The sequence below is a fragment of the Myxine glutinosa genome, chromosome 2, assembly GCF_964187855.1.
Source record: "Myxine glutinosa chromosome 2, kmMyxGlut1.1, whole genome shotgun sequence".
Classification (NCBI taxonomy): domain Eukaryota; kingdom Metazoa; phylum Chordata; class Myxini; order Myxiniformes; family Myxinidae; genus Myxine; species Myxine glutinosa.
Window position 1 is genome coordinate 164,361,484 of NC_136262.1, and position 22,894 is coordinate 164,384,377.

Sequence of the window (22,894 nt, forward strand, 5' to 3'; positions counted from 1 at the left end):
GCAGGCAGGTTTGTGGTCTTTCTGTCTTCTACCGACTCCTCTCCGGCCTTGCTCCCCAGCTCTCTCTGTGCTCTGTCCCCCAAATATTCCTACAGATCGCACAAGATCTGCCCGCAACCCTCTTATGGTTAAACTGCCAAAATCTAGACTCTCTGCTCACCTTCACTCTTTCATTCCCCTTTTCTCCTGCCTCTGGAACAATCTCCTCCACTCCCTTCAATCCCACCCCTCCCTTCAGGTCTTTAAAACAGCTGTTCACCACCATCTCTTATCTTCCCCCATCCAAAACCTTGATCTTTTCTACCCCCACTAATTCACCCCAGATACACTTTTTTGAAATTCCAACTTCTTTCCTGGAAGTCCTTGCAGTGTTCATATGTTTTATACCTCTCCCACCTCCCCGAAGCCCTCTCCCTCCCACAGTTCTCTCGATGTCCCTGCTCTCAAATGTTGTGTTTGTGTCCTTCCCCCTCTTGTCTACCGCTCCCCTTATTTTGTGTTTTATGTGTTGGTTTGACTTTTTGTGTGATTAATGTTAGCTCTTTCACGAGCCTCGATCTTGTATACAAAAAAAAAAAAACGCTAATTAATAATTTGGTAAAAAGGCCAGCCTCACATAAAATCATCAATTTTGACCTGAAATGATTGACCTGAAATTTAAAGAATTTGCATATTGGTTCACTGAATTGGTTCACCAATCAAAAACTACAAGCCGATTGTTTTTTTTTTTAGATCAAAAGGTCAAAGGTCAAGGTTCCATAAAATCGTCAAACTTTTGTCCAATTGACCTGAAATTTTCAGAATTTGCATATTGGGTTACTGAATTGGTTCACCATCAAAAGCTAGAAGCTGATTATTTTTTTAGATCTAAAGCTCAAAGGTCAAGGCTGCATAAAATCATCAATTTTCATTTTGTATTTTTTAAAGCTGTTTTCGTTTTTTTGAGCATACAGAAAAAAAGAAGAGAAAGAAGAAGAGGAGTGAATATAAACGGACGCGGGCGGGCTTTGAATTTTCACATGCTTTTTAGTTATGAACTTGAAGCCAAATTTTCACTCGTGAATGTTTTTTCCAACTGTTCTTCAATCCACCTAATTCATGGTGACGTGAGGAGTAATTGTATTTATCATCGTTTCAATTTCCATTTGTATGTGTTTCGGAACCTTGTAAAATTGAAAATGGCTTGGCCAATCTCCACCAAATTTTGCAAACGTGCTGATTGATTAGGATACCTGTGAACCTGTCAGGGGCACCATTAAAATTGGCCCCTTACCACCTGTAGGTGTGGGACATGATCCGGACAAAATTCAGAGTATAATGCATGCATTTTATTAAAATGAGGTACATGAATTAAAACACAAAATATGGTGATTCATCTTGGTTGAGGGAAATGCCCAGACTCTCGGTCGATTTTACACTCGATGGACTCTGACCCGATGCCAATACCAAGACTCGGTAGACCCGATACCAAGACCCAGACATCTTTTACTCATATACATTTTTGCATTTAAAGTTTTCTCACTAAGTTTTGCATTCATTAGCAGGAAACCAACACAGAGGCTAAGGAAGTCTTCAAACTGGAACTTCATATTAATCAGAAACAGTTTTGTAGTCATAATTTTATGAATGGAATTCCATTGCATTTTGTGCCTTTTGATCTACTTTCTGAGAATAGCAGATCAATAAAATTGACGTTTATCTGTTCCATGGAAAAACATCTTCATGGCCATGAGTCAGAATGTCTGTGAAGGCAACAGAATACGAAAATTAATGTAAAACAGATGAATAAAAAAAAAAAAAATCAACAATCAGCCTGTACCACTCATTAAGCAAAAGAATGAAAAATGTTCAGCTATGATTTTGCATAATACCAACAAGGAACCGCACAAAAATCATGATCCATCAGCAAAATAATCGTTTGAAACAATTCTAGACTTCTAATTGATTAGCTGCACAAACTCTGAACAATTGTTCCTCCAATGCTTCCACCAGAACTCTTTTGTGTATGAGTTATGACTCCATTGTATTTGTTTTAATCCCCACAGAATTCTTCAGCATCGTTACCTTTTCCAAACCTGGATTTTTCAAACTCGATATTGACCGCGTCCTCAACCATTTCTCGGACATACATTTACTGATCATGATCAAACGTGGCACACAAAAAATGAATGATGGGTTGCATATGCACGTCTTTTTGTTTCGACATCAGATCCAAGATGGCCGAAAGGCGGCCATTTTATTACTTAAACGTGTCCCGAACCATTTCTCGACATGCATGGACCGATTTTGTTCAAACTTGGCATAACGATAACACACTAGAGTATACAAATGCAGAAGATTTTGTTTTGTAATCTGACCAGAAATGGCTGACTAATGGCCTTTAACTCCTTGGGTCCATGGGTCAATTCTTTGCAGAGACAATCCCTCATGGTTATGGATATCACATAAGATGCTATGGGAAGTTTGCTGACATTCAACGATTAAATAGAGCTGCTAAGCGTGCTCATAAAAATACACCAGATATAAAGGGTGGAGAAGTATCTCCCGAGGTAATCACTCCCAGCCCAAAAAAACGACTTAGGTCAGCTGTCATTGCAACTGCAGCTAGAACATCGGAGAACATCCTGTCACCGGTTTGTATCACCTGTGATAAGGTGGGGAAGAGAACCAAAGTCAATGTCTATTTTCAGACGGACAAACTGATGCAGGCAGAAACAATCGATGATGGTGAGTCAAATATGATATCATGGTTTTTATTTATGAACCACACAGATTTGTTCCATGTACTTCTATACAGTTGAATGTGTCAATTTCTATTTGAAGCACTTGTAACCACCGTTTCATTGAATTCATTATTGTTCTCCATCCAGCTTAGTTATGTCGTCATGAACGTGATGAAAAAACATTTTTGACTTTCACATGGTGACCTGCATTTGCCTTTCACTCATTCAAAATTCCAGGTCTTCTGATGAGGGCTGCAACTGACAAACCAATGGTCCTGATGAAAGGATATTGAGACATATCAGAGGAAAAGACTGTTTCAGTCGAAGTCAAGTATCGTCAGAGTTGCATACGGAACAGGAAAGAGCAATCAGAGATTGCAGACCTTCGCCAGGACATGTTTTTATTGGCTTTAAGGCTTTTTGTGTGAAAACAAATATGGCGGCCGAACCACGTGACCGATGACGTCATCTTTTTTTCTCCACCAATTTATCCCGAGATGACGCTCAATAAATTTCATCTTGATCAGATGAAGTTTTATACTTGTCGAATTATGACGTCATTATGGAGGCACCTATGACATCACGATTAACACATGATATTTCCCATTGGGAGTTCTTTACAATGAGCCATGTCACAATTTATACGCAGCGCTTTCGGAGATATAGAGGTGCAATGTTTTTTGTTTTTTCCAAGATGGCGCCCATACCACGTGATTATCATTAAAAATTATACAGGTGGAGTTGCGCCTATGGTGAAAATTTCCTGTCAATCCGATCAACGGTTGCAGAGAAAATCATATTTATTCTGTGTGGACAAACAGTCAGATGAAAAATCACTCATGGATTGACACTTGGAAAAACAGAACAAAGTAGAATGGCACTCAGTGGAGCATCCTTTTGACCTCCAAAAAATTTTGTGGTCGAATTCAGTGACCTGATATGCAAATCGTCTTCAAAGTTTAAGTTAATTGGATGAAAATTGAGAATTTTAGAATTTTGGCCTATGTTGACCTTTTGGTGTAAGTTGACCTCAAAAGTAGTTGGTGGTTGAATTCAGTTTGCCGATATGTAAATCGTATTCAAATTTCAAGTCAATCGGATGAAAATTAAGGATTTTAGAAATGTGAAAAAGTGGTTGACTTTTGGCCTATGTTGACCTTTCGGCCTACGCTGATCTAAAAAATAGTTAGTGGTTGAATTCAGTTAGCCGATTTGTAAATCGTATTCAAATTTCAAGTCAATCGGATTAAAATTGAGGATTTTAGAAATTTGAAAAAAAGTGGTTGACCTTTGGCCTATGTTGACCTTTTGACATTGACCTCAATAATATATAGGATTTTGTCAGACCACAAACTCTACCATTTGGTGAAGTTTCGTGAAGATCGGTTTCAAATTGTGACCTGTAGGCAAGTATAAGTGAGCGGACAGACAAACACACAAACAAACCGAAGTGATCAACATACTTGCAAAAAAAAACCCTCTTTTTTGCCAAGTAACAGCCAAACAAACAGACAGACAGACGAACGGACTCAAATGCAATACCCTCTTCTCTGGCGAGGGTAATTACACACGGTTTCTGTCGAGGAACGAGTGAGTCTGAACTGAAATTAGTGAAATTAACATAATTGCCACAATTCCTCATTGCTCTTACGACTCGGATCGCCTCCGCATTCGTTCATGGCCTTGGTCATTCCTTCCTATTTTTCTTTACAGGGACAAATCGACGACTGCTCGTGAAAGTTCCAAACGTGCCTTCGACACATTTTGTCCGACCATCATTGAGAAGGACGAAATAAAAATTGAACACATCCTTCGATTGACGACAGCTCCTCGCCATGTTCTGTGAATTCGCAGATAAGGAAGATATTGATGCTTCTTCATATCAATCAATCAAAATCGGTTTTATTAGAAAAAAAAAAGAAGAAAAAAATGTGTATGACTGTAATCCAAGGACTAATAATGTCAAGTTTACAATGTAAATAATTTCACATAGTAACAAATAGATTATACAGACAGAAAAAGAAATCAATTTATCTATTTGAATTGGTGAATCAATCAAAACAGAAGAAATTCATTTAAAAGGTTAAAATGCTTTGGTCAATATATAAATGTCAATAATTACATTCAAAATATCTAAATATTTGTATTAAATAGCCCACACTGACTTTAAAATAGTACAATATATAACATTACAAAAATTTATTATTCAATCAATTAATCAAAGTATTTCAAATTATGCGTCTTATTTCAATTATACAGGAAAAGTGTATTTACTTTGTGTCAAACAGCACATGCTGTTAATAAAAATAAAAATCTTTCGAGATTATTACAGAAATTCGGAAATTCAACAAAACGAAACAAAACTTCATATCGATAAATGCTTGTGGATATTTTTTAATGTCAACATTACTTTGAGAAAGGAACAGTATGACCGATGGGCTCGTTCTTGTTGTTCGCTAGAACAATCCCTGCTCGGTTTATGAAATGTCTTTCTTTGTATAACTGGATTATGAACATATCCTGTTACCAATACCATGGGCCTATTTTGAACGAGATGACCCGATCGAGATGGCTCATGTTTTTGAATCTTTGACGCTTCGAACATTTGTAACATTATCTGTAGCTAGTGTGTAATCCTATTGTGCATGCCGTGTGTGCATTGTGGTTTTGTAGCCGACAACGTTGATTTTTTTAATGCCTGCGCTGACAAAGTCGCCGGAGGCATTATGTTTTCGGGTTCTCCGTCCGTCCGTCCGTCCATCTGTCCATGATAAACCTCGTTTTTCTCAGCAACCAAAAGTCCGATTGAGACAAAACTTTCAGGGTAGGAGTGACACCCATGCAGAATGTTTTAATGATAATTGTGACGTCATAGCTCACGTGGTATGGCAGCCATCTTGGATTAAAGGCAAATAATTAAAAAAATATTTCTCGGGAACCGCTGAATGGAAAAATTTGAAACCTGGCACATTGTCAAGTACTCCCAATGGAGAACAAAAGCATGATAATGATGACATCATAGGTGAAGTGGTATACAAGCCAAAAATGTTTTAATCAAATTCTTTATCCTAAAAATCTGAAATTGCATGCACATGATCTATGACCCATTTGTATTGAAATATTAAATTTATGACATCATAGGTCACATGGTTTGGCAGCCATTTTGGATTGAAGGAAAATATTATATAATTCTATCTCTGAAACCGCTCACCCTATCGATGCGAAATTTTACAAATATCATCAAACAGCACTTTTGCATATAGTTTGAAAAGGATGATGTCATAGGTCACGTGGTTTGGCAGCCATCCTGGATAGAAAAACGAACCTTATCCGATCAACACGAAACTTCACAAACGTGATCCATAACCCATACATATGTGGAGTGATGGCATCTACCCATTGTGGGACTATGCGGAGGCATATTGGCGATGCAGTCGCATTGTTCTAGTTTTTTTTGCTTCAGAACTCATCAATTGAAAAGACGGTTGCAATCGAAGTATTGTTATGGGGTCCCCCCCTTACCCTTGGTCTCGGTGGACCTCCAAACCCCGAGAGGGTCCCTGGCAGAAAGATGTTTTTATCCCTCACTGGAACCAGCAAATGAAACAGGCGAATCAAATGATGCAACCACACCCGGTTATAAACAAACCATAATATATTATAAATCCCACACAAAGAGCCATACAGCAATGGGGGCAATCACCCCTACTTTCAAATCTTACGATAAAATCCTTGTCAAGCCCCTTAACCCCACACTCACGGCACCTCCCCCAATGTCTCTGCTTCCCTCCAAGGCGAAGTCCCAATGTCTGTGCGCTCCCGCGATCGGGGAGTCAAGGCCCGATGGTCAATTGAGGCGTCGGCGAGCGAGACAACCCCGAGGTCACGTGCTCAGCCCCCAGCCACACAGCGGTGGAGAGGAACCTCACAAAGATTCGCTCCGACGTACACGTTGCGGTTCAACCCGCGAGCCTCCGTAGAATTTGCACGTGCCCCTTTCTGGCACGGCTGTTCCCGGCAATCCACCCGGGAATAACGCCCAGCCGACACGACGAAAGCCTGTTCCCTGCAGGATGCTCGCATGGCTAAAATGGCGGACGGCTTTTGCTCCAACCCGGGTTCTCAAGGTCTGGATCCTCCGGAACCTCACTGAGAATGCCCGGCGACACAGGCTCCCCGCACTCCGGCGATATTTCTTATCGACCGAACTTCCTTTCAAGGACGCAAGGTTCCCTCGCACTGTATGTCGAACGCTTGGCCCGGAGCCTCCACCACCACCTCTCTTTCCGATCTCCTCCCACCTTCTTTTCTTCGCTCCACCTCTTCCGGTCTCGATCCAGATTTCCGGCCACATTTTACCAGGAGCGCTTTTAAATCTTTGACTCACAACAACCCTTTCCCTTAAGTCACAATAAGCATAATATCTAGAATACTTTGAACCAGCAACAATACTCATAACAACAATCATTAAGGCCGAGTCCATAACAGTATCCTCAATTGATCATCTGTTGCCTGGCGAACAAAGTGGTGACTGATTTTCTGCAGAGCCTTTCAGCTCTTAGACGAGCCTCAACTTAGGTCCACCAAATGTGGGCCATCTCGATGATGTCCCGCTGCAAAGTATTGTTACGGTTTTCAGAACCGTCACTTGTAAATAATAATTCATTGTAAATAATTTTTTTCCCACTCCTCCATGCAGAATTATTTCAGCTGAGCGATGTTTGAGGGGTTTCTTGCATGCACAGCTCGTTTCAAATCCCCCCACAACATCTCGATGGGATTTAGATCCGGGCTTTGACTTGGCCATTCCAGAACCCTCCATTTCTTTCTTTTCAGCCATTCCTTGGTGGATTTACTGGTATGTTTAGGGTCATTGTCATGTTGCAAGGTCCACCTTCGGTTGAGCTTCAACTTTCCAACAGATGGCCTCACATTATCCTCAAGCTCCCTCTGGTACAATGAAGAATTCATAGTGTATTCCATGATGGTGAGCTGCCCAGGCCCTGATGCAGCAAAGCTGCCCCAAATCATAATATTTCCACCACCATGCTTCACAGTTGGTATAAGGTTCTTGTGGTCTAATGCTGTCTTTGGTTTTCGCCAAAGATGTCTTCTGGTACTGTGGCCAAATAGCTCTACCTTTGACTCATCTGTCCAGGGCACATTGTTCCAGAAGTGCTGGTCTTTGCCTAGGTGTTAATTGGCAAAGTTTAGTCTTACCCTGATGTTCTTTCTGGACAGCAAAGGTTTCCTCCTGGCACACCTCCCACGTAGATCAAATTTGTGCAGCCTCTTTCAAATGGTAGACTCGTGCACTTTGACATCAACAGTCGCAAGAGCTACCTGTAGGTCCCGTGATGACATTCTGGGGTTCTTAGAGACTTCTTTCAGCATCTTGCGGTCTGCTCTCGGGCTGAACTTGCTGGGGCGGCCTGGCCTGAACAAGTTGGCAGTTGTTTGGAATCTTTTCCACTTGTCGATGATCTTCCAGACAGTCGAATGGTTGATTTCAAATTGTTTGGAGATCTTTTTAAACCCCTTCCCAGACTCGTAGGCATCTATAACCTTCTTTCTGAAGGCCTCAGAGAGCTCTTTTGATCTAGGCATGGTGGCGCCACACACTTCAACAACAAAGAGCAAACCAAACTAAATGTCTGAGGTTTAAATAAGACAGGTTCCTCCAAGATCCTCTCTAACGATGTTCTAATCATTTGCACCTGAGCTGGTGCACCTGATTCTAATTTTAGGTATTTGATGTCGTGATAAATGTAAGGGTGTACTTACTTATTCCACATGCGAAATTTGCATCTATGTTTATTAAAATTATACAGTGGTCTACAAAATGTGAATGTTTCATGATATTTGTTATATTATATCGCCTTTATCTATGAATATTGATGAAATGAAGATCAAATATCTGTATGTTGAAATATGTTGAAAAAGTCAAAACTTTACATGGGGTGTACTTACTTTTTCACGTGACTGTATGTATGTGGTTACCATTTGACTTGGTGGCTTGTGGAGTGGTATTCACCATGATTCTTATTTTCAAAAAAGACAGACTGCTACACCAGCAAGGTGACAAGTCATGAAAGTCCCAGATGTACGAACAGGTTACAACAATATTACCCAACATCGCTCGCGAAGCGAAAGGCAGGGTTAAGCATTCGGGTCTGTACATACGTACGTGCGTGTCTGCATTTTTAAAATTCATATTCTCAGCAACCGTTGGTCCGATTGACATGAAATTTTCACCATAGGAGGGACTCCTCCTGTAGAATATTTTAGTGAATATTATGACGTCACAGATCACGTGGTACTGGCGCCATCTTGAAAAAAACATAAAACTTTGCACCTCTATATCTCAAAAACCACTGCACAGAAATAATTGCGACAGGTCTCATTGCAAACAACTCTCCATGCGGAATAACATATGTGAATGATGATGTCATAGGTTCCGCCGTTATGACGTCATAATTCGACAAGTAAAAAACTTTATCCGATCAAGATGAAATTTCTTGAGCATCTTCTCGGTATAAATTGATGCAGAAGTAACATTATAATGACGTCGTAGGTCACGTTGTTCGGCCGCCATATTGTTTTGAGTGACAAGCCTGAAAAACGACTAAAATCCAATTTTCTATAAAACGACTAAACAGATCGAGGCCAATCTTTGCAGGCAGAATCGCATACCCACGATGAACAAAAAGGTCAGCGAGCACGACGTCATGCATCACATGGTTTCGGAGTTATGACGTTTTTAAGCATAAACTTTTACAACCTAGCTCCTCCCTAATTTTTGATCCTATCGAGGGGAAACTTCACAGATGTGTTCAGCATATCAGTCTACTAAAATGACCTTTTGGAAGTTGCGATAGATGACGTGTTTTGGCAGATATAAATAATTAAACGAATATATTTAACAATTTATAACTCTTGAACCGCTTCATTGATCAACGTGAAACTTTATATTATAGTAGAGGTAATGAAGTGTAACAAGTTTGCAAACTTCCAAGATGATTAGATGTACGGTCTGGAAGCTAGAAGTTGTTATTGCGTGAAGAAGAAGAGTCTTCTAGAGTGTGCATGTAATTAATTATCACACTGCACATGACGAGCAGGTAAAGTACGGAGCGACCTCACGGGGTCATTTTGACCTCAAATAAAATTCTGATTTCAGATTTGTCAATTGCTGAGGTATATTAACACATGACCAAAACAGATTTGGCGAAATTCCGACGATTTTTGACGAAAATATAACATTTGTGTCTGCATTTCAGTAAAGTAAAGTGTGTGCCGTGTCAGCCATATGGGGAATAGGTGTTGTTAGCGATGACGTCATTGGTGCCATAATTATGACGTCATAATTCGACAGGGTCAACGTTTGTCTATATATCTTAGTCTGATCAGTTTGAAATTTATTGAGCACGATATATGCAACAATTATTTAGAGAATATAAATTTATGATGTCATCGCTCACATGGTCTGGCAGCCATATTGGATCAAAAAAAAGAAACGTTCAAAAATTGAAAAGTTGGTTCGCACCAAGTTGACTGCGCAGGGTAAGTATTCTATGAATACCATCTGGTTATCAGGATTGAAGTCGGTCTATGAAAGTTTGTTAGTGTTCAACATTTCTATGCCTTAGATACACATAATGTTGTTATATGCGTGTAGCATTCCAAGTGGAATCCAACCAAACCTCAAAAAAACTTCACGATTGTAGTCAGAATGTTTCTTGATATTCATTCATCACCAAATAACTGCTAATGATGTGGTTATCCGCATCTTTTCAAACACTACTACACTTTGGTAAAATTTCATGTCGTATAACTTGCTCCATCGGTACTTAAAACACTCCCTAGCGTCGAATTGTCACATTAAATCGGTTGTGGAAGATCAAATGCAGATTCCTCACCTCAAAATACCTCGGAAACATCTACTTTTACGTATGGCCACGATAGATGCCACGAAAATTGATTTCTACTGTTTATTGACCTGTCTCAAAAATTAGACAAAAAAAATAAAATAATAATAATTAAGAAGATAAAATAAATAAATGTCGTCTATTAGAAAAAGAGTGCAGTTATTTATCATGAGAGGAACACGGATGTAATGGCAAACCAGTTAGGTTGTCTCTCAAATGTAATAACGTAGTTATTTTTCAAATACAAGAATCTTTGTTACCCCGTGGGCAAGAAGTGAAAAGCAGAGATAAGCAATTGGTTCACTTTGGCTGACTGCTATCGATGAACTATTTGATTTAAAATTGAATTTTATATTTTGAACACTGTAGAACACGAATCGGAATATGAATTAGACCACGAACCTGCAGCTGAGCAGTACTTTGTCTCTGAATTTATCAAATTGCATGCAATCTCACACCGATCACACATGCACAAAGCGGAGTAGAGTATTTTTAAGCAGAGAAGTCGCTTCAGTATTTGGCTATGTACTTCCTTCCATCCATCTGTGAAAAATGTAGGATTCTAATGTTTTTTAAATTCTAGATTCTAGGGTTATAGAATTCTCGAGTTCTAAGGGGTTTACAGGGTAATTCCAAGGGGTTAAAAGGGTAATTCTAAAGGGCTCTAAAGGGTAATTCTAAGGATTATAAAGGGTTATTCTAAGGGGTTTATATAGGGTAATTATAAAGGGTAGTTCCAAGGGGTTAGAAAAGATAATTTTAAAGGGCTCTAAAGGGTAATTCTAAGTGGTTATATAAAGGATAATTCTAAAGGGTTCGAAAGTATAATTCTAGAGGGTTCTATAAGCTAATTCCAAGGATTCTAAAGGGTAATTCTAAGGATTATAAAGGGTAATTCTAAGGGGTTTATATAGGGTAATTATAAAGTATAATTCTAGAGGGTTCTACAAGTTAATTCCAAGAGTTCTAAAGGGTAATTCTAAAGGATTCTGAAGTATAATTCTATAGGGTTTTATAAGTTAATTCTAAGGGTTCTAAAGGGTAATTCTAAAGGGTAGTTCTAAGGTGTTATAAAGGTTAATTATAATGGGCTCTAAAGGGTAATTCCAATGGGGTTTAAAGAGTAATTCTAAAGGGTAGTTCTAAGGAGTTATAAAGGGTGATTCTAAGGGTTCTAAAGGGGAATTCCAATGGGGTTTAAAGGGTAATTATAAAGAGTTATAAAGGGTAATTCTAAGGGTTCTAAAGGGGAATTCCAATGGGGTTTAAAGGGTAATTATAAAGAGTTATAAAGGTAATTCTAATGGGTTTTGCTCGTTTCTCAGTTTTGCCTATTTTATATAAAAATGCCAAACTGAACCGCTTCCTTCGGACATGGGTGTATTTATTTTTAGTCTATTTTCCTGTCTGGCAGTCAAACAAAATGTTGAATCATTCCAAACAGGAAACTTACTGTTTTTAGGGATGTCATTATTATTTTATATGCAGCCTGTGGCTGCTGGTTGCATCATTGCTAGGAGCACAGCTGTGCCGCTGATGCAGTACTTCCTGCTTCCAGTAACCTGGTACCAATTTTGCCGACCTCGGAAGGGTGACAGGCTTCGTCAAACCACCTGGTGTTAGTGTTCTGCAATGGCACGACAGGGGCTCAAACCCAAGACCCTAAGATATTAAGCCAGCCTCCTTAACTGTTAAGCCAACACCAGGCTAGGGATGTCATAAAGGACACAAACAACAGGCAGGAAGAACTAATTTAATGTGTTAAATAAGGTGGTGTAAAAATAATTTGCAATCTGTATGCAAGGGGTCATCGCCACTCAATATATTTTACACATTACCCTCACTCAGCAATATCATGGCATCAATTTCTGCGATGTCAAAGGAAATCCTGCTCTGATTGACTATATGCATCAAAAAATTACAATCACAGGAGAATGTTACATATCAGACTTGAGGCAAAAATTGTGGCAGGCCATCAAAGGCAAAAGCTGAGTGACATTGACCAAAGGTTGACTCTCTTTCATGACCACATGCATGTGCACAGGCCCATGTTTCTCAGACCGCTATCTGTGAATGTGGCTTCGAGCAACTAAATCACCTTCCCATACAACCTGGGCTCCAGGGACTGTTATTTGTTGCGATAAATGTAGGTTTCACCTACTTGTCTGCCATTTCACCAACGAAGAACAATCGAGATGTGACTGAAGGAGTAATCTGAAATTTTTTATTCATTCTTTTCCCTTCATTCTTTTCTTCAAAATTGCCCTACCCTTCCCCTCCATACCGTCCCCCAAATCCCCATGTTACTCCCACCCAACCTCCATGACTTTCCTTCCACACATCTTACCAGCAACAAATTAAAAAGTTTACTTTTTATCCACAAAAGTTGATATTGAAGGAATTAGTTATACCCAACAATGGCTGCCTTATCCACATCATTGCGCAATCTTTCAAGACACGAAGATTGAGCCTGCAGTGGTGCACAGCAGGTAAGTGGGGAGGACCCTCAAAATGGGATTTGTGTGCCAAGCACGTGTCAACCAATGAAGAGTTACAATTCTTTTTACCTTCCAAAATGTTCCCGTCTTCAACATCAGAAAGAGATGAAGTACATCGTTGGTAACAATCACAGAAGTTCTGCCATTCATCGGGGTCGTCATCTAAAAGTCCTTCAGCAACAGTGAACTTCAATGGTCTTATGTATGTTGGGATAACCATGGGATGCATAGTCAGCAATATTCCTGCAAAGATTCAATCATATTAGTAAAATACAACACATTAACTTCTTGATTTAAAAAAAACGTTTTTTGATGCATTTACATCTAGTCAATTAATTTTGTTAGAATCAGTTTATTTACCTTTTTCATTGATCACGTATCCCAGCAGAAAGGTAACTTGGCAGGTTTTTATTAATTTTAGACGTCCAGAAAGCACCGGTACATCAAAAACACAACTGTTGATTTCATTCTCAGTGACCACATCCAGCGGCAGACTCTTCCAGATCAGAATACTTCTTAACTTGAATGGCCCTTCTGCACAAACACACAATAACTCCACCATTAGACCTACTATATGAAGGTGAAATATTGTGTGGAGGGGGTGTTTCCTCCGAGGAATTTTTGCAAGGCTGCTTCCAATAACAAAAACAACAAACATTCTGAGTATTGCGCTGCAATACATGTCCCCTACCGGCAGTCTGTCGTCCGGAAAACTGTTGGGGAAATTCCCAAAGTTCAAAGTGCCATAACTTTGTCAAAAATGATCGAAACGTCGTGAAGTTCGAACTTGATCTGTAACTTATCATGAGGAAACGATGTGCCAAGTTTGAAATCATTAGCTTTAAGCGTTTAGAAAAAAAAGTCCGGAAAACTGTTCTTTGCGTGACGGACAGACTGACAGACTGACAGACTGACAGACGGAGGGACGGAGTGCAAACCTATAGTCCCCTCCGGTGTACACCGGTAGGGGACTAATAACAACAACTACAATGGCATACAATGGCACTGGGTAGCATGCATACCTCCGCCAGGCTGAACTGACAAGACCGATCTGGATCCGGACCTGAATCAGAATCGAATCGGCTTGTTCTTGTCACCTAGCCAACTAATCCACCTGGTTTTGTCGTTGGCTTAGCGGTTAGGGTGCCGGCTTGGGATCCTAGGACCCTAGGTTCGAATCCCGGTCAATCGCTGAATTAATGCCAGGGGGGTTGACTCAGCCTGATATCCTTCCGAGGTCGGAAAATTGAGTTCCTGGTCACTGGTAATTCCCTGTGTGTCGCAGGAGGCGACGAACAGGGTTGGCGTCAGGAAGGGCATCTGGCCATAAAACATTGCTTCAAAAAGGGGACCACGGTGCCCCCCCAAAAAGGCCAACCCCTGCTCTGCAGAGAAAAATGACCTCTGAAGGTGGTTTATATTGTTTTTGGCCCCATCGTATCCGGATCCGGATCTTCACAAAAATATAATCGATTCATCCTTGCCACACACGCTACCTGTTCATCAGGTTTTGTCCGAATCAGTCCACAACTTTTTGAAATATTGTGCTATTTTCCTGTTTTAGCCCGATCACTCAATGGTGAAGAATCATTTAAAAAAAATCTTCAATCCGGATCTTCACCTAAATCTAATCATTTCGTCCTTGTCACACACCCAACCTCACGACCAAATTTTGTCCGATGCCACGAAATTTTGTCCGTCCACAACTTTTTGAGACATCCTGTTCGAAAACAGACAAAGTGGAAGGTTGTGTATTTTGTGAAGGTCTGACACCCCATTCCTCATTGTAAAGACGATTGGAACAAGAGAGCCTGAAACATGGCGGAGATTAAACAACAACAACAACCACCACAATTACCTTCCTTGCAGCCATGTTGAGAAAGTGGGTAAAACTTTGGTTTTTGAAGTTTGAGGGGAATGGAAAACATCGTGCCTGTGCTGTCTTCAGCGAGTATCCTCCATTGCTGTAGCTTGCACTGAATCCACACGCACTAACAAGAAAACCAGAAAAGGTAAAATTAGTCATTTCAATGCATTCAATGAATGAATTTACAGCTTGGATTATGAAACATTTTTTGGTATGTTGTTTCATACTAAAGCATACCGTTTCTGCACTTATGGTGTCCAGCTCCTGCTGTCCCATGTATCCATCAGTCACTTTTATAATGATGGGCAACTTGCATGCAAACTGTTCCTCAAACTCCAGCAAACTGTACTCCTTGTCTGTCCATCGAATCTTTTCCATAGGAGTCACAAATCAATGATCCAAAGTGCAGAAGAACGCCCGATCAGAAGTCAGATGCTGGTCCGTATAATCCAATCGGAGAGTCTGGAGGATGTGCGATCATTTGAAAGATGCACATGAGCCACCTTGATGAAGTACTACGAGCGACAGGTAAGCTGAACTTTGGAGTCGTTAAAAATATGCCGATGTCTAATCTCTCTTTATATGTTTATATGTATATATACACGTATGCTCTGGATGGGAAATTGAGGCGAGGAAACGCAAACCCAACACCGGAAACCACATCATTGACCTATCGGGTGAGTGTGCGTGCTGCATCCGTATAACCAATACAATAATGTGCACCAGATTTGTACTGTAGGCAAAGTTGTCAATCTCATCATGTGCAAATTACAGTCAGTCTCATGAAGTGCAGATTATATTGCATCTTTAGCTTAATATCGAGTGAAAAATGTAAGATTACTGAATGAGTTGGGTATCGGTTAAGGGCAGGTGCAGGATATGTTCCTTTTTTGGATATAAAGTCGAGACTCGTGGAGGAGCTAGAACATAAAATGGATCAGGATGTAACATCACACAAGGAACAGTCGAAGGAGACGGAGGAAACACCAACAGCAGGGTTGAGCGAAGAAATAAAGACTTCGACAAATAAGAGACGTGGGGAGGGGAGAGGGGTAGGGGAGGACACATGGGAAGGGGCAGATCAACACTCAAACTGTAATTTGGAAAGAGGTAGGGGTTGTTTTTTTTTTTTTTTTTTTTTTGTATACAAGATCGAGGCTCGTGAAAGAGCTAACATTAATCACACAAAAAGACAAACCGACACACAAAACACAAAAAACAAGGGGAGCGGCAGACAAGATGGGGAGAGAGGTGGAAGGACACAAAAGAGAGGGGGAAGAGGGGGAAGGACACAAACACAACATTTGAGAGCAGGGACATCGGGAGGACTTGGGGGGAGGTGGGAGAGGAATAAAACATATGAACACTGCAAGGACTCTGGGGTGAATTACCGGGGGTAGAAAAGATCAAGGTTTTCGATGGGGGAAGATAAGAGATGGTGGTGAACAGCTGTTTTAAAGACCTGGAGGGAGGAGTGGGATTGAAGGGAGTGGGGGAGTTTGTTCCAGAGGCGGGAGAAAAGGGGAATGAAAGAGTGAAGGTGAACAGAGAGCCTAGACTTTGGCAGTTTAACCATAAGAGGGTTGCAGGCAGATCTTGTGCGACCTGAAGGAATATTGGGGGGACAGAGCACAGAGAGAGCTGGGGGAGCAAGGCCGGAGAGGAGTCGGTAGAAGACAGAAAGACCACCAACCTGCCTGCGGTGAGTGAGTGAAAGGCCCTCGGTGTTGACTACATCGCAGGAGATTCCAATGATTCTGAAAGCTTTGGCCTCAACAGCGTGAAGCCGAGCAAGGTGTGAGGCAGGAGCACCAGCCCAGAGGGGGGAACAGTATTCCATTGAGCTGCGGATGAAAGCCTTGTATGTGGTGAGGAGCTCAAGTGTGCCAAGGAAGGACTTCGCACGACGGAGGATGCCCAGTCGGCGACTGGCTTTGGAGGCCAGCTTGGAAATGTGGTTTTCCCAAGAAAGATCATGGCAGATAGTGAGACCCAAAAGCTTGAGCGACAGAACTTCTTGGAGAGGATTGTTGAGAAAGTAGATGGGAGGGTTGTCCAGTCGGTCCTTTCGGAGAGACATTGTAAGAGTGTGAGATTTGTCAGGATTGAAAGACATGTTCCACTTGTTTGCCCAGTCTGTGATTTTGTCCAGGTCTGCAGAGAGTGAGGAGGCTGCAGACTGCCGATCTGAGGGATGAGGAATGGAGCGACAGATAGTAGAGTCGTCAGCAAAGAGATAGAGAGGATTTTCAAGAGAGTCAGAGAGATCATTGATGAAGACCAGAAAAAGCACAGGGCCCAGAACACTACCTTGGGGAACTCCAGCCTGAACAGGAAGAGGAGATGAGAGAAACCCATTCAGGGCCACACGTTGACTACGACCAGAGAGGAAGTCCGCCAGCCATGCGTGGAGATTTCCATGGATACCAAAGGAGGAGAGTTTGGTGAGCAGAGCAGGGTGCCAGACCGTATCGAAGGCACATGAAATGTCAAGGGAGACAGCTCTAATTTCCTATTTGGCGTTGAGGACCTCCATCCATTGTTGAGAAAGCAGAAGCAGCATGTCCAGAGTAGAGTGACCAGGTCTGAAACCAAATTGATGATCAGAGATCAAGCCATTGGAGAAGAGGAAAGATTTAATATCTGAAGCAATGATGGATTCCATGATTTTGCTGATAATTGGGAGAAGGCTGATTGGTCTGTAGTTGCTGGGATCTGTTTTTGCACCTTTTTTGTGCAAACCGGTGATGTTGGCTGATCTCCAAGCAGATGGCAGATGACCTTGAGCAAAAGAGAGGGTAAAGAGAACAGAAAGAGGGAGTGAAAGAGCAGAAGAACATGATTTTAGGACCCGTGGGCTGATGCCGTCAGGACCAGTTGCAGAATCAGAGTCGAGGGTTGACAGAAACTTTTCCACCTTGTCAGGAGGAAAGGACACAGAGTCCAGGAGCAGCTGGGTACGACTGGGTACGGTGGGTACAGAGAGGGATGGGTTTGGGACACAAGATTTAGAGGCAAACACAGAGTTGAGGCATTCAGCTTTTTCACGTGCGGAGTCAGCCGTTAAGCCGTTTGAGGTGAGGGAGGGGATGGAGGGGGAACAAACACCAGAAACAGATTTGACCAGACACCACCAGGATTTGGAAGAGGGAGACAGATAAGAGAGTTCGGTCTTGAGAATGGTGAGATATTGTTTCCTGGCTCTCCTGAGGGTGGACACACACTTGTTTCGGGCTTTGTGAAAGGAAATGAGATTTCCTTCCGTTGGATTGGGGTTGGGAAGAGTTAACAGGGGAGGGAGAAGGAGGGGGTAAAAAAGATCATGGTTTTGGATGGGGGGGGGGGGGTGACCTGGGGAGTGGGGGTGGGGGGACAAAGCACAGAAAGAGCAGTGGCTGCAAGACCAGAAAGTAGGTGAGAGACCACCGTTTTAGAATGGAGTGGAGATTCCATTTCCATAGAGTCACTGATTGTGTGTGTGAAGAGGGGTGACGTTGTGGGGTATTATGTACTCACATCACATCCCACTCAAAGAATTTAAAACATGCATTATCACAAACAATATTTTAATTATATGAAGTACTTAGTCAAATAATGTGGGGGAAGATGTCCCAAAAAGCAAGGGTATTAACCTCGAACCCTAACCCACTCTCTATGTGTGAGTACTTTCACTACATTTCCCTTTGGGTCATTTCTGGTGGAAACTTTTGCCATCTTTCAACTTTGCTTTAGGTGGGAAGCACGGGGATTTTCCATGGCATGCCATCAACTTTGCTCCAGTTATTGTTACTTTTGTAATCGGCTCCATCTGTCTGCCACGCTTTCTCCTCCTAAATGGTTGTGCAGAAATTCACCTGACTTGGTAGTTCTGATCATCGCATAGCAAGAATGTGCAAGAGCAGCACCATTTTTTGAGACTTCACTCTAGTTATTATTACTAGAAGCACCCGCTCCTTTTGAGGGCAGCCTGAGGGGGGGGGGGCGATGGAGGGAGGAGGAGGGTGGGGGATAGTGGGGGAGGTGGGGCAAATATATTTTGTGCCGTGGCTAATAATCCCTTGTCTTCAGCAGGGGTCAATAAACCACTTGCACTGTGGCACGTGTATAGGCGAAAATGTTAAATCGTCATCCCCCCTTGCATGGTGAAGGGGGTGGGGGGCAGGGGTGTGGTGTTGTGCCCATGACCTGACCCTGGGTACTACCAAAACGTATGCAATTTATCTTAGTATGCTCTAACAGGAACACAAACAACATGGATAAATGCTGTTGATTTATTACGTCATAAAAAGTGTTTTTAGTGGCTGGAATGCTGGGGTGTGTTCCATTACCAATCAGCTTGTAGAGTGCTCACCAACTGCCTTAAGCACTCAAGCAAGCACTCCAACAATAAGGTTGATGAGGAATGGCTGGCTTGGCAAGCTGTTTGGTAATGGAACGCACCCCTCGACAAAGATACACTTGCTCCATTATAAATACTAACAGGTAGCCCCGCTCTCTGTGCAGGTGTACCCATGTGGACCCACCAAACAAGGATGGCCGCTTTGTGCCGAGGGAGTCACAGAAACGTAAAATTGTCAAGGACAACACCGCCATCAATATAGTAATCATCAGGATGAGTCACAAGATGAGGAAATCGTGGTTAAAAACTCCGCATTGTAATTACCAATATTGCAATCACCACCATGAGAGGTACGGAACATGAGGTGAGGAAAGAGTGTCATAAGGACGTCACACCATAATCATCGGTATTGTATTCACCGCAGTGCTGCAACCAATCAATGAGTGAAGGGAAAAATGGGCACACCTGATTGGTCAGTGCCCCGACCAATTGACGAGTGAATATTGCTGACATATAGCTACAGCCACACAAGCTCTATTTATAATAGTAGATATAGATGATTATTATTATCATTATTTGTTGGTGTTAATGGTGGATTTGTTGGTGATTAATGGTGGATTTGTTGGTGATTAATGGTGGATTTGTTGGTGATTAATGGTGGTGTTATTGGAGGCATGCGACATATACTAATATGTCCACCATAACACAAGGTCAAGGTTCGGCAGAAAATAGTTTTGTGAACATTTGTGGAGATAACGTGCGTGGTTGTCACTTTTTACCCAACCAAGTTAACCAGCACTGTAGTTGTTGTTCAACCAATCAGAGATCGATATTTGAGAATGTGGCATTGCGAAAGAAACAAACATTAAGTGCATTGTGGGTACATTAGATCGAATAAATATGAGCCTTAGATCAGGGAAATAAAAAATAATAAAGAAATAAAAAGGTTACACTAAATCAAGATCAAATTAAAGTAAGGGATTAAATTAGGAGGCATTAAAAGTTAGGCCAAAATTAAATAACCATGAAACAATGTTTAATTCATAATGTTGTGCGATTCAGCCATCTCGCGATATGTGTCAGAGGGACAGACAGACAGACAGAGACTGACAAGTGTATTATTATAGAGATTGAACTACCTCTCCTAAGATGTAATTTCATGCCTGTGTTTGAACACCCCTCCTGAGATGTGGATAACTTCCTTAATTCGACTCCTCCTGATTAGATCCCTCCTGAAAAAAAAAATCTTGAGGATCCCACAAAGCTCAATGGGATCAGCTCATATGGAAGATGTAGATGTAATTTCATGCTTGTGATTTGATATTGTTGCGGTTTTGAGAACCCACACAGGTAACATCATTAAAGGTTAAAGGTTGCACCCCATAGTTAGGCCACATGCAACACGTAGGTCACCTTAGAACATTAGTTATTTCTTAGTATATGTAGGATAAGGCCATTTCCAATAGTTGCATCTGTGTTGTGTAAAACAAATAAGAGTAGGCCCCGTTCATCCTGCAGCCCTCCCTCCAACCGACTCCATTGTGCCTATCCAGTCTGCACCCCATTGCCCCTCGCAGTTTGTTACGCGTTGGGCCGGCAGCGTTAGCTGCCAGTTGCTCGCTCAAACCAGCCAACTGCCACGAGGTAAGGCCTGGACAAGGGGCGGAGCGCAAGGGTGGGGGTGTGGCCACGTCAAGCAACCGTCAAGGGCAGAGCCGGTAAGACCTCAACAGCCAATCAGGGCTGAGGCGACATCGCCTGACAGGGTGTGGCTGGACATTCCAGAGGGTTCGCTGGGCATGGCAATAAAACCCTTCGTGCGAGGCCCCCACCTGAGTTATGAGGACGGACGCAACTGCAATCATTGTGAGAGAGTTATGAGCCGGGGTCCTCTGTTGAATGAGTTACGATGAGAGAGGCGCTTGGGTTGTGAACGAGTTATGAGGAGGACAAGCTCTGTTGAACGAGTTCTGAGTTATGAGCCGGGGTCCTCTGCTGAATGCGTTTGAGGAGAGATTTTGAGGATGCTGTGGCAAGCATTTGGAAAGGATTGCGCTTTACAAAGGGCTGGTGAAGGACTGCAGCGTTGTGAAGGACTTCCGAGGGGAGCCAAGCCTTGGCATTCGGGCAGAAGGACGTTGGTGGAAGGCGTTTTGGTAACATCATTGTGGGAGCGGCGCATTGTACATAGCGATACCGGGAGCGCATATAAAGGCGCCGGTACACCTATTGTGTACGCAATATAATCGCCAGCCAACCGATCTTCCCCATATATATAATTGTCCGCCTCGCGCCTACGCCACGCGGAGAGCTGCCTGCCATCTTCCATCGCCTGCACGGTATGAGTCGGGGACCGGACGAGCTGTGGATGCCATCTTTGGACCCTCAACCCGACCATCTACAAACCCCGTGTGAGTGAGTCTGAGAGTGAGTCTCAGTGTGAATGGGCCCGTGTCCAGGGATAAGTATAAGACTGTATAAGGCTGCCCTGTGTATCTGCTTCTTCCTCTTCATTGCACATTGCTCTTTCTCTTCCTCTTCTTCCTGTGTACATAATTAATAAACCAATCTGTTCTTCCTGTCTTTCCTGATTCGACCGTCTTAGTGATTTCTCAATTGGGTAAGCGTGGCACGATTGACAACCACTCGAATCGGGTTTAGTTCCCGTTAACAGCCCAAATCGCGGCGTGCTTCGCTCGGCGTGTCCACTAACGCCGTGGTTCGGGTGGGGTTATTTCCTTGCTTCACGGCCCGTGTTAGTACTTAGGTAATAGGACTAATTCGACCAACAACCCTATTTAACACCGACCGGAAGGAACGTGATAGCCCCGGAATCGCGTCGGCCAGTGAAAGGACAAGGGGATCAATCCCCCCTTGATAAGGGGAAGGCCGACGTTTGAGATCCGCAACAATATTTTATATAATTATACTGTAAATATCTACATCATTCAAAAAGCAGTCACCAATGCTTATAAGTTGGATCACCTAATCAAGATCGGGTTATTTACACTTTAGATGCAGCAAAAATTAAATCCAGAGTGCAACACGGCAATGGTGGGCCAAATTGTTTAATTTCCTTCATAATGTCATATGCTTACACTTAATTATAGTCCCGCAGAGACCGTGGACTCTCTCTATATTACTTTACATTCTTCATATGGAATATAAATATTTAAATGCAAGTGGTTCGATTCCCGACAGAAAATTCCCTTCAAAGAGGAAGCACAGAGGCCCAAGCCACTTCCTCCCCTTCCCGGCCCAGTGGGAAACCTAACATATGACGGCGTATCTGCCAAAATGCTGTTATTTCATATTTTCACAAAAATATGACGAAGAATTGAAAGTTTTTATTGTGACGTTGACTTTTCCAGTGTGAAAATAATGCAGTACAGTAAATTTCAAGGAAATTGGGCCAGAGTTTTAGAAAAGGAAATGTAACAAACAAAAATACTTGTGCCTTAATGTCATGGGCCTTAATTTCAAAAAACTCTTCCTGTTAATATCTGTGGTGGAAACCAGGAACCAAAGTGGAAATCCGG

The 22,894-nt window shown here is 42.1% G+C and overlaps 1 protein-coding gene across 1 annotated transcript; it reads right to left on the reverse strand.

The window, feature by feature from the left end:
* Positions 1-1,308: 1,308 nt before the first annotated feature.
* On the reverse strand, positions 1,309-15,656 carry LOC137422531 (uncharacterized). Its single transcript, XM_068109267.2, has 5 exons — positions 15,254-15,656; positions 15,008-15,140; positions 13,510-13,683; positions 13,219-13,392; positions 1,309-1,742 (listed from the first exon to the last, which is right to left on the reverse strand). The coding sequence occupies exons 1-5, from the start codon at positions 15,392-15,394 to the stop codon at positions 1,696-1,698; spliced, it is 669 nt and encodes a 222-aa protein (XP_067965368.1). The 5' UTR covers positions 15,395-15,656; the 3' UTR covers positions 1,309-1,695.
* Between the last annotated feature and the right edge of the window lie 7,238 nt (positions 15,657-22,894).

Bases quoted from the DNA above. Each gene is read 5' to 3' on its own strand.
- LOC137422531 (XM_068109267.2), bottom strand. From the start codon at position 15,394: ATGGAAAAGATTCGATGGACAGACAAGGAGTACAGTTTGCTGGAGTTT. The intron at 13,393-13,509 runs GTAAATAAACTG...GAATCTTTGCAG, and splicing joins ATACGTGATCAATGAAAAAG to GAATATTGCTGACTATGCAT. The intron at 1,743-13,218 runs GTAAAAAGAATT...TTGCCTTCACAG, and splicing joins AGACGGGAACATTTTGGAAG to ACATTCTGACTCATGGCCAT.